The sequence below is a fragment of the Physella acuta genome, unplaced genomic scaffold (assembly GCF_028476545.2).
Source record: "Physella acuta isolate Inbredline_101_S28 unplaced genomic scaffold, ASM2847654v3 ptg001665l, whole genome shotgun sequence".
Classification (NCBI taxonomy): domain Eukaryota; kingdom Metazoa; phylum Mollusca; class Gastropoda; family Physidae; genus Physella; species Physella acuta.
The window spans coordinates 133,617-145,985 of record NW_026733178.1 but is presented as its reverse complement, the minus strand read 5'-3'; the positions used below and the strand labels follow the sequence as shown (position 1 = coordinate 145,985).

The following is a 12,369-nucleotide window of genomic DNA, read 5'->3' as shown; positions in this document are numbered from 1 at the left end:
GTTAGGTACCCATCTGAGTTTGGTGGACTTTCCACTAATTTGAACCTTGATTCGAACTCGAATCTATCGGGTTAGCAGTCTAGCACTCCACCGCTGCGCCACGCCGTCCCATTATACATGTTTATGATTACAATAAAATGAAAGAGAGGCGCCAATCGTCGTTTAAATTATTCTTGAGGAGCATATCAACAAACATTTATAAAATGCCGTTTAACATGTGTGTTTCTTTGTTTTGCTTTGTATTATTACAATATCCAACTTTATCGAATCTGAGTTTTAATGGTGAGAGAAATTCAGTTCAGCGCAAGAAAAAACATTTTTGAAGAAAAAAAACGATAAAATAAGTTGGTTAAGAAATAAAAAAAATCGCTGACTATTTAAAAATAAATACTGGAATGGAACTTGATAACACTAGTGCAGTGGCGTAGCTAGGGGAGAGCGGGTGGAGGGGGGGGGGGGCGCAAAAGGGGTTGAGAAATGAATTTAAAACCTCATTTTAAGCTGAAGTATTAAATTACACACAGTCGAAAAATAAACTACTACACGGCTTTACACACTGATTTAACAATTTTTTGGCACCAAAATAAAAAAAAGATTACGGGCTATTAACTGGAAGAAGCGCCACAATCCATTCCTAATGGTGTGTGTGTGTGTGGGGGGGGGGGGGGGGTTAGTCTTTTTATCTCCCTACCACACCATTTAAAAAGATGTGGGCATCTCAAACTGACTTGAATGAACAGGAAATAGCCTAGACCGCTGTATTGACTTTTGAGGTTGTTTAAGTAAACAGTAAAATATACACAGGGAACACGAGCTGTATTTTTTATAGATAAAGATAAAAAAATGGAAAACCATTTTTGCTAAAACAGACTGGTTTTACGCAACAAATATAATTTACGAATTTCCTAGAATTAATATACTTTTTAATATATACCAATGTGTATTACTTTTATAAAGAACAAAGAGAACGCACACATTAAGCGGTGATTGTTTTGAACGTGGGTGTTGTTTGATAAGTTGAACGCCCTAGTATTAAACACATTTTGTAGGTTTCTGATTTTATTTTCGCCTTTGGATGCAGGAAATCAATCGGCGAGATCAAATTGGTATAGATCGACACATTAAAAAATATGTAGGCCTAATAGTCTGTGTATTGTGGATCTTTAGTAATGTTTCATTAAATGCACAGCGTTATGATTTATTTACAAAGCTAGATGTTATAGAAACAGAAAAGCTCTTATTATCAGTTTATTTCGATCCGAGTAGCAACGAAAAAGCCTTGTTACTGTATTGTACTTTGTTCCCAAAGTCTATGCGTTTTTTATCACAATTTCCAACACATGTGTCATTTGTTATAACAAAGCCCGAATATTTATTTTTTGGTAATTTTTTAAATTGAATTTAGTAATTTAAATCACTAAATGCAATAACAAAAGGGAAATAGTTTGTTAGCAATCCAGCTGAACATAACTAAAAGGTGGATAATACGTGATTTGAATAAAAATCTCGCAAGTTACTTTACAGTTTAAAGAAAAATAATGTAAATCACGAATGTTTGTGATAATAAAAGATTTAAAAAAATGAAACCAGAAATACAATTTTAATCCGTGAGTCGTGATGAAAAGGTTTTGACTTCGTGTCATGTAGAAATTTCTTCCTCATCCTTTCCTCTGTAGCATCTGAAAGTACTATATTTAGAAATAGGTGATTTCCACCACATTTTCAAGTAGGTACTAAATTACTTCATTGAAAATGAAGAATGACTTAGTTTTCTAACTTACCTAAAATCACAAGCAACATTGTGAACTTAATTTCACCAACGGAATGACAAAATTATAGTAATCAACTATAATTTGAAAGTAGAAGGTGATTTCTCATTTACACACAAGGTAGGATTATAGTAAAACTATTTCCAATATCTAGGCTTAATTAATTTTAACATTTTGCCATAATCAACAATTTTTAATTAATAAAATTTAATAAAATCCTTGAAATCGGACTCGATTTAGTTACTTATATAAGTATAATATTAAAACTTCTTTTCAAAAGCCGTGTTGTATTTACATTAGTCTCGTTAAATTTAAGATATTTTAAGATTTAATGGTCACAAATACACCATTTCGTGTTGCATTCGTGTTTTCATTAAGCTTCATTTTATTGAAAATACATCAATATTTCTACAGGAGATCTAAAAATTTAGAGAACATGACTAAAACAGGATTTAGTACCTATATCAGTTTACTAATCTTCTTATTGGTGCTAACCAAACGATCGCAGCCTTCTCCCACCAATCGTACAGTAAACTACCCCCCACCACACCCCCTACAATTTTTCAAGTCGAATCCCTCCTCCAACCACCTCTCCAACTGTTCCTTTGATCTAGGCACCAACCTCTGCGATTGCTCAAGTCTCGGCTACACCGCAGTACCACAACTGTACAACTGTCTCACGCTGGATGTATCCAATAATTCCATCTCCACCATCACCAGCACCGCCTTCATCTTCATGAAAAATTTGGAAATCTTAAACCTCAGCAACAACAAAATTTCCGTATTACAAGTTTGGTTTTTTAACGATCTTACCAACTTAAAGCATCTAAGTCTAAGAAAAAATACATTAACAATGAATTCAACTAATTTCCCTAACGGTGTTTTTAAAGATCTGGTGTCATTAATCTCTTTGGAGATTAACGAGAACAATCACAACCTTGACAGCGATGATTTAATGTATCCCGTTGATGCTTTATCTGATCTTAAAAGTCTTGAATCTCTAAAGATGGATGGTCTTAAGAACAAAGATTTTGGAGATTTCACACCATTGACAGAACTACGGGTCTTATCCCTTGGCTCCGGGTCTAAAGAATTTTGTCATTTAGGAGAAATTGACGACACAACTTTTCAGTACTTAGGAATGTTGCGATTCCTAAACATAAGCAACTGCGGAATTCACGGAAACAGACTCAGCCCCAGTACATTTTCAATGTTTGAAAATCTGGAAACTCTTGATATTTCAAACAACGAAGAACTGTATGTCAAGCGTCTGTGTTCAGCTATAACAAATGACACGACTAGAAATTTAAAACGGCTGTACGCGAATTATATTAACCCCAGATATTCAATCGGCGTGGCACTGAGTAGAAACACTATCGAGGATTTACCATGGTCTTTAGAGGCGATAGAAGCCAGAGGTAACAGCTTTGAGTCTGTGAGTGCTGATATTTTTGAAGCGATGCCTCCGATGTTATCTTATCTAGATTTAAGTGAAAACAGGTTTATTTTCGACGCGTATCTCAAAAATATTTCTTTGATGGAAAATCTTGAAACGTTGATTGTAGATGGAGGAGATGTTGTGCATGACTTCCCCATACATTACCATAAAACCGACAATTTCGCTGATAAAATTGTCAAGCCCATATCAAAAAGATTTCAACAAAACGAGATTAAAAATGAGAATGATATAACTTTCATTCTTCCAAAAAAGTTAAAAGTTTTAAGTCTGAACAATGCAAATCTAAACTATATACTAAAACAAATACAACTTGACCCCAGGAATGATTTGAGAGAGCTCCACCTCAACGGTAACAATTTCCCTCAATTAAGTGGCCCTCTAACTGGCCTACAGAACCTTAGAAAACTATTTATCCGGGGTTCCAGAGTTCAAAGAATTCATAGAGCATTTTTCCAAAATCTAAAATCATTGACAACTTTAGATTTGAGCATGAACAATATCGGATTTTCTCTTTCAGAAGAAGAACAGCCCGCTATTTTCCAAGATTTGAACAATTTGTTACTTCTAAACTTAAGTTAAAATTCGATAGAACACACACGTTTTCACGAGCATGTTTTTAACGGCTTGGAAAAACTTCAGGAATTACATCTGCAGTCGAATCGATTATGGGAATTTAAAACCGATATTCGGAAAATGATCCACCTGAAGGTGTTAAATCTTTCCGATACTTCTATGGTCAGGCTTAGTCGTGAGGTTCAAAACAGCCTAGACATGTTGAAAAAGGAATACAATTCGACAGTAACGTTGGACCTGTCTAGAAATCTTTTTGAATGTGTCTGCGATAATCTAGATTTTATCGAATGGTTAGTGCAAAACTTCGGATCAAAAGATTCATTGGAATCGCAGACCTACTTCTGCGAGTATCCAGATACATCAGAGGTCAAGACTATCACAGACGGCTACCAAGAAGTAATTCGAATCATGATGGGCGAATGCCGGCCAAAGACGACTCTGTTTCTCATAACAACAGCAGGGTCTATGCTAGTGCTGTTTGTGATTGTGGGTGCTGTCTTATACAGGTTCAGATGGAAGCTGAAGTATCTCTACTACGTGGCGTATCTAACTTTTAGAGGAAAGGTTACAGTACAGAAGACAACAGAGTTTTCTTACGATGTGTTTGTGTCCTATTCCTTCTCTGATGAAGACTTTGTTCTACAAACACTGGCAGTAGGTGGGTATATTGCTAGAACTTCACTCCAGATGAGTTATAAAGGTTTTATTTTTCCATGCTTTTAAAAACTATTAAGGTATTGTTATTATTATTTAATGCCAAGTATATTTCAATAATTTAATTAAACCATTGAGCAATACTCACTTAACATGTGGTCAGTATTTATATTATATATTATATTATATATTTATATTAGCCTATATATTTATATTATATACTTATATTATATATTTATATTATATTAATATAGTTCCTTTTGGAGTTAAACTTCAACTATACTTATAACACGCATTATTTTAGCTAAAGTATCAAGACGTTTTAAACAATACAAGTTAGTTATTCTAAACCGAAACATTCTGAGAAATGTGTAATAATCAGCTACTACTTTAAAAACTCAACGCTTTACATTGAAAATAAATATTCCCTTTATATACTTGTACACTGACGGGCAAAAGTGCTAGTATTATAGATGTTTAGATAGGCCTACATAATGTATGTTTACTGTTTAACTATAACCAGAGCTGGGGTGCCGAGGATTGAAGCTACATGTGCACGGACGGGACTTTAAGGCAGGAGATTTCATCGCCTCCAACATCGTGCGTGCCATCAAGGAGAGCAACAAGACATTGGTGGTACTCACGAGAAGTTTACTGGCCAGCACATGGTGCAACTATGAGCTACAGGTGAGAGCAGGAGCTGACGACTATGTGGTGGGGGTTAGGTATACATGAGTCGATTTGTAACAAGTTAGTATTGTGATACAATCGACATTTTGTGGTAGTGGGGATGTAGAGTAAAAGCTATCCAAACCTGACGGTCTAGGGGCAAGTAAAATAAAGTGCATCTGTACTATAACTTCCTCGAATAGCATTATGCCCAGAGTGCAGATGTGGGTAGGCCTCATTTTATTTAACTGCAAGACGCATAGTCTTAGTCAAACATTTTATTCTTCTGTCTTGAACTTTGTGAACAGCAACTGATATCGAGTGATTTTTTTTACACAAGTAAAAGGAAGTTTAACTAAATAAAACGGCAGGTGTGGTGCATCGCTTCCTGGAAAAAAAGAAATTCGACATTTGTTTACTTAAAAAAAAATATTCGCGGAAAATTCGTTCGCTTGTCAAATATTTATTCAAACTCATTTTTCTTTCAATTAGAAACTATGCGGCATGATTTTTAAGTTTACATCTGTAAACTATTTTCTAGAAAAATTAAACTGTATTAAAATAATTGAATGTTATATCTTTTTAATAGTTAATATCATGGACGAGTGTTCAGCATCAAATCAGCTAATATACTTATTTCTAAACGTAATGTTATAATATGCAGCATAGAGTTATAACTTAAAGAAATAAGCCTAGCAATAATTTAAAAAACGGCCGAAAAATTTCCTGCCGTTGCCATGGTGAAAAAAATCCAAGACGACCATCATCACCATGACAACGGCAGGAAATTATTCGGCCATTTTTTATTTTTAAGATTTAACTCTTTGAGTTATACCTAATGCTTAATATTATAACATTATGTTTAGAAATAACAATTTTGGCTTATTTGATACTGATCACCTGCGTCCCATTACAACGTTTTTGATGTTTCAGATGGCAAACATGGAGTCTGCTTACACAGGGCGTCAAGTTCTGGTCTTCTTGTTGAAGGATCAGATTCCCATCAAACAGTTGGGTAGAGATGTCCTCTGTTACGTCCGCACCAACACGTACATAAGTTATCCGAGAGGTTCGGCTACAGGAGATGTGGATCATATGGCAGTCTTCTGGGATAAGTTGGCCGACGATCTCAAGCAGTAGAGGCTTGAATGCAAAAACAGTCACGAATTAAAAAAATAAACCGGGAGTGATCTCCCCTAAACTTTCTCGAATATTCTTATATAAAATAACAGGGGATGGGAACTCGGGCTATAGACATGATTTTTAATCCATTTTAAATACTTAAAGTTTTAAAAATAGAATAAAATCTCGTAGACAAATTAATTGCACACCAAGTGAACGCCAAATAAAAAAGCGCATAATAGTGCGCAATATTATTAGTACTTCTAAAATTTACATTAGTTTTTTGAGAAATCGAAAGTAGCGTAAATTACTACTTCCAGTCAACGGAAATTACTCAAAATTTAACAGAAGATAGAGAATTAGATTTTTTACTTACATGTGAAATTTCATGTATCTATCTGAAATAGTACTCAAGTTATAGGCTTTTGAAAAATTCAAAGTAGGAAAAGTACCAATTCCGGTTATCGAAAATCGCTCAAAAGTTGATACGGATCTACGATTTTGATAAAATACTTATATATGAAATTTCATCAACCTAGCTGTAACGGTACTCAAGTAATCGTGTTTACACACAGACACACAGACACACACACACACAGACATACGGACAAGATTGCAAAATTATGTTTTTCCGTATCAGTGAGGTGTAAAACGTCGAGATTTGTAAAAATCTCGATTTTTTTTTTGCACGATTACAATACTTTCTCTATACTTCGTATATACGAGAAAGTAAAAAACACTACTTAACTATCAACTAGATGAATTCGTTATAGTACGTTTTCAATAGATCTAATTTTAGCAAGAGGTAACAGTACAACAGCTGTCTCCTTAAAGTTTTCAAATTTTACGCTATAAGCCGAGATTTTTATATTACGTCATCCTCAGCACATTTTCAATAGATCTAATTTTAACAAGAGATAACAGTACACCAGTCGTTTCCTCAAAGTTTTCACATTTTTACGACATAAGTCGAGGTTTTATACTAGGTCATCCTCAGTACATTTTCAATAGATCTAATTTTAACAAGAGATAACAGTACAAAAGTCGTCTCCTCAAAGTTTTCACATTTTTACGACATAAGTCGAGGTTTTATACTAGGTCATCCTCAGTACATTTTCAATAGATCTAATTTTGACAACACATAACACAACAGCCCTCTCCTCAAAGTTTTCACATTTTTACGATATAAGTCGAGATTTTATATTACGTCATCCTCAAACCTAGAGGTGCTAAACTGATCAAATTGTATTTTCATCAGCCGAAAACGTACATGTATCATTTGTTTCACTGCACTTTAAAAAAAATCAGTTTCATCTTATATTTTTTTATATATGATGTTTGCTATAAATTATAACATTAAATACACAAACAGTAATATATTGCAATGTTTCTTCCAGGCATATCTTCGGTGGGTCAGAGCAAACTCCCCCCCCCTCCAAGAAAGTCTACCCCCCCCCCACGACGTAATGGAATTTATATAGAACATAGACACTTTTAACAATGTCCCTCCCCCCCCCACCGTTGGACGTTTTAGTCCCACCCCCCCCGAAATTTTCAAGTGCCCCCCCCCCCCCCCCCCCCATCGTAGACAAAAGTCTGGAAGAAACACTGATATGTTGTTTCTAGAATATTATTATATATTTACGATTAGATTCATACACAATTATAAGACTAACACTGATTATAATATATTTTTAAAAAATGAATATAATATAAAATAATAAACGAATAGTATTAATTAAATACGATATCTAATTTTGTTTATATAGTGTGTTTAAACTATGAGATTTTATTCATTTAATTCATTGAAATATTTATTAACAAATTTGAACTAATAATCATTATGAAACTTAAAATAAGAGTATATCGTCAGTGATGAATGTTTAGTTTATGTGTCAAAATATTAGACATAAATAAAAAAAAAATTATTTACTCAGTTCTGAATACATTGATTCAAATATGTGTATGTCGTATTTCTGTTCACAAGTGTGATAATAGTAATAGAAGGTTCAAGGGTAGTAACTGTGGAAAGTATTTACAAGATATTAAATTGAATTGTCTCCTATAAATTAAGAACAACGAACTATTTAAATCTAAGCAGGTGTTCTCTTTTATGCTTCGCGGAACACTAAAGCCGTCTTGAACCAACATTAACGTTTGTAGGCCAAAGTTTTTTGTTTTTTTTTAAATAAAATTTTGAAAACACCTAAGTGGCTCAAGGTTACAGTGACACTACACTCTAACTGTGTATCCCCGTGTTAGGGAGTTTAAAAAAAATAACCAAACGGAGTTTTAAAGGTCACGTAAATACCATGTCTTGTTTTGTTTTGTATTGTTTTGTTTGTACTACTTGTTTAAAAACAATTACACTGGCTTTCTTGTTCATAATGTTGATGGATGGTTGCGTTTAGCTGATGTGTACCTTTGGTGTTGGAATAGTGATCTTAAGCTGGTAGTTTATTACTGGCTTTATAACGCAATGTAGAGACAACACTACGGAGCATTAGTCGTTTAGGAATTAAAAAATAGATTAGCTATAATAGCGGGACTCAAAAACGAAAATTTACAAGGGCAACTTATCTCCTTGACCCTAATCTGCACTGTGTTTGATATGTTACCACTTAGACAAGTTGTCTCCCCTTAAAAAAAGTTAAGTACGTCTAACACACTGGGACTGGGCAAGGTAAAATCAGACCCACACAGGCTAAACAACAAGTAATTTGGTTGGTGTTGTGATTGTGCAACACTTGTATTGTAGAGCTACACAGTTGACATATAACCCGCGGCTCATACTTAAGGCGTGTACGCTGTAGCTATCTTTCTTTACATAGCAGATTGTCAAGAATACTGACACACGTAGAGTATCCGTTTTGACTTGAGCGCATCTAAAGACAGATGAAGTAGAGTTTATCTAAATCCATGACATACACATTTAAGGGTATTGTGTGGAAAATGCTAATCCAACTGAATCTAGCGTATCTATTAAAGATATATCTATCAAACTCAATGTTCAGTATTTACGTTATGGTTAGGCTGTACGTTAATTTTGGTAAAAGTTTAAAATGTAAGCATTAAAACGACAGTACGCTTACAATATTTGAACAAGGTCGTGATCAATTCTCACGGTAGAACAACGAAACAACTATCTCTCATATGACCTACTAAAGTAACTAAACAAAAGCTATTTATAATTCAAAACTTCATGCAGTTTCGGTTTCTCTGACTCATTTAGTGTGGCAGATATGAATTTTCCTAGAAAATCCTAGATATTTTTAAATGTTTTTTTTATAGTTCTTTTGTTAAACACATATACACATTGACACAATTAATGGATTAAAAAGTTCAGTGTGCTGGTATGTGTGTGTCGATAGTGTGTTGCTGTTTTACTTCAGACTGATATAATAAAACACAGGTAGGCTCTTATACATAACAAACGTTTTTTTATACAACTCAATGTTTTGTTTGAGTTAAGAAGTATAGATATTTTTTTTGTTGTTTTCATTGTCAAATAGTGCTGTGCTTGTCTTATATTTTGAATTAGGCGTAGAGAAAACATGATTGTGTTGTTAAAAATACCTCTCCTATTGCTTGGAGATCAGTGTTTCTTCCAGACTTTTTTTCTCCGGGGGGGCACTTGAAATCTTCGGGGGGGGGGGGCGGTAAACTTTCTTCGGGGGGGGGGGGGGCGGACTATGTTAAAAGTATATATTTTCTATATAAATTATATAAATTTCATTTCGTTTGGGGGGGGGCGGTAAAAATTTTTCGGGGGGGCTTTGCCCCCCCCCCCCCGAAGAGATGCCTGGAAGAAACTCTGTTGGAGATGTGTTATTGTCAGTTTGAGATAGTAAAACATTGGAGGCTAAACCATTATTTCTGAATCGGTGGTGTAGTGTTTGGGTGATAACTTCAGCTTCAACTGATTAGGGTCTGTTTTGACTAAAGATAGCAGGCATGTGCTGATACAGGGTTTTTTTTGCCGTTTATAATATCTAAGTGCCTTTGACAATGTGCTTGTGTGTGTGTGTGTGTGTGTGTGTGTGTGTGTGTGTGTGTGTGATACAGAGAAAGAATGAGAGAGGGAGGGAAGTTAACTAAACGTACACTCCCCTGTTAAGGGGTGCCAATAAGCCTACATAAATGCAAATCACTGCAATAAACCGATTATTATATTGTGTTTACGTGTATTTAACAACGCAAAAAAACAATTTTATATATCCTTGACTTATTTGACTTTGATTTAGTCCTTTTTGCTCCTTATGGAACATAGGGCCTCCACCATTTTCTTAAATTTCGTCCGATCCCCGGCTATTAATTTTGCCGCCCCCCCCCCCCCCCCCCCCACCTCAAGACATCCCTGTTGGCTTCAGTTGATCCTTATATACTTTTCCTAAAAAAATAATAACGGATCATATTTTGGTTTTAAATGATGTTTTTTAAGTGAAGGGATAAGAGTGGTATTTCCTAGAATTGATATGTAACAAGAAGTGCAGTGGAATATATACAAGTGAGAATGATATGTCATAATATGAAGTGTAGAGGTATAAACACAGTATACAGTTACTCAAATAACTTTGGAAACTCTCCACGCTGTCAAGTTTACATTACATGTTATTTACACGATCCTGACGAAAGTCTTCTAGAATCGTTGTGACGTGTCTTACTTACACTGATTTGCGAAGATGTGTCACTCTCTAGTTAACAGCAGTGTCTCTTTCAGTCCTTCTTTTAAGGTGGGGGGGGAGGCTGTGGAAATTTTCGGGGCGGCGGACTACATTTTCTGGGTGGGGGGGGGGGGGGCGGGAGAGCGGACATTAGTAAAGGTATATATTTTGTATATAAATTATATTTCTTTCGGAGGGGGTGCGGGGGGGGGAGGTTAGACATTCAGTTGGATCCCCCCCCCCCCGATGATATGCCTGAAAGAAACTCTAATTAGCAGACGTACGCACTCACGCACTTTACAGAAATGTCGTCGTGTCCTGTCGAAAATAAAAATCCCATCTCCAGAAATTGAAATTGAAAATAGTCTATTTTAGACAACACAGTCAACAATATCCACCAATAAGAAGACGACCTTGAACTACCACGTGACGTCAGTCATTAGTGACACACCGTGACCTTGGCATAGGGAAGTAAACACTTGCTACGTCGCGTAATCGGAAGTAAAAAAAATATGCATATACTAGCGAGCAAAAGCACAATTGTTATGTAGAACAATGAGCTAAAAAAGCCTTTCAAAAAGCAAGCATAGAAATAAAATAAAACCCCACAAACATATTCATTTCTAAAAATCATTTTATTTGTCGCCCTTCCCCTTATCTCCTGGCGTGGTTGTTCCCCTTTGGAGTTGACTCAGCCTTATTCTGTCCCTCAACGTTATTTTTCCCAAGTACATTACACACTCAACGACACGCAACTCACTGAATATACTCATCGTTCAAAGTTTGCCCTTAAGTATTTAAATTTAGTTTCGGGGATTCCCATCTCATAATTACAACACTTAGTTATTCTAATAATAAAAATGTACATGTTTAAGAAGTAGACATTGTCTCATGTTATGACTACTGTATCTCGTTTCCCCAAGTCGTAAAGTTTTGTTTGATCCTGATAATAACGCGCTTCTTAAGTTAAGTGAAACAACGGTAGCTAAAGATAGCATCTAGAACAGTGACATGTAGATCTAAACAACGTTCGGACAAGTGGTTTTTAAAGAAATACTTCAACATGTTTTGTTCATTTAGTTTTGGGAAAACAATGTAGGACGTAGATAGGGAAAAAGGAGCGGGTCGAGAAGTCAAGCTGACCTTAAAGACACTTACAATAAAATGCGTGTGTGATTTAACTATTTTTAAATAAAAGCTAATGAAAATGTGAAACATTATTTGATTCTTTTTCAGATTGTTTTTAAAAATCATGGAGACGTATACACATGTGAATGATTTTCAATTTCCTGTATGTGATATTCAATGACTTATCTATACAACCTGCTACACGTTTTCTAGCCACGAATATGCGAATATTGTGTAGCAGCATTCAATTTGAAGCTAAGGTATTATTCATTATAGCCTAATCAAAAGTTTTGAAGTAACAAAGACTAATCCACAATCCATATTCTAATGA

The 12,369-nt window shown here is 35.1% G+C and overlaps 1 protein-coding gene across 1 annotated transcript; it reads left to right on the top strand.

Annotated features, from left to right (window-relative positions):
- The first annotated feature begins 2,622 nt into the window (after positions 1-2,622).
- LOC131929720 (toll-like receptor 4) lies at positions 2,623-6,264 on the top strand. Its single transcript, XM_059286060.1, has 4 exons — positions 2,623-3,759; positions 3,838-4,459; positions 4,979-5,142; positions 6,058-6,264. The coding sequence occupies exons 1-4, from the start codon at positions 2,623-2,625 to the stop codon at positions 6,262-6,264; spliced, it is 2,130 nt and encodes a 709-aa protein (XP_059142043.1).
- The last annotated feature ends 6,105 nt before the right edge of the window (positions 6,265-12,369 follow it).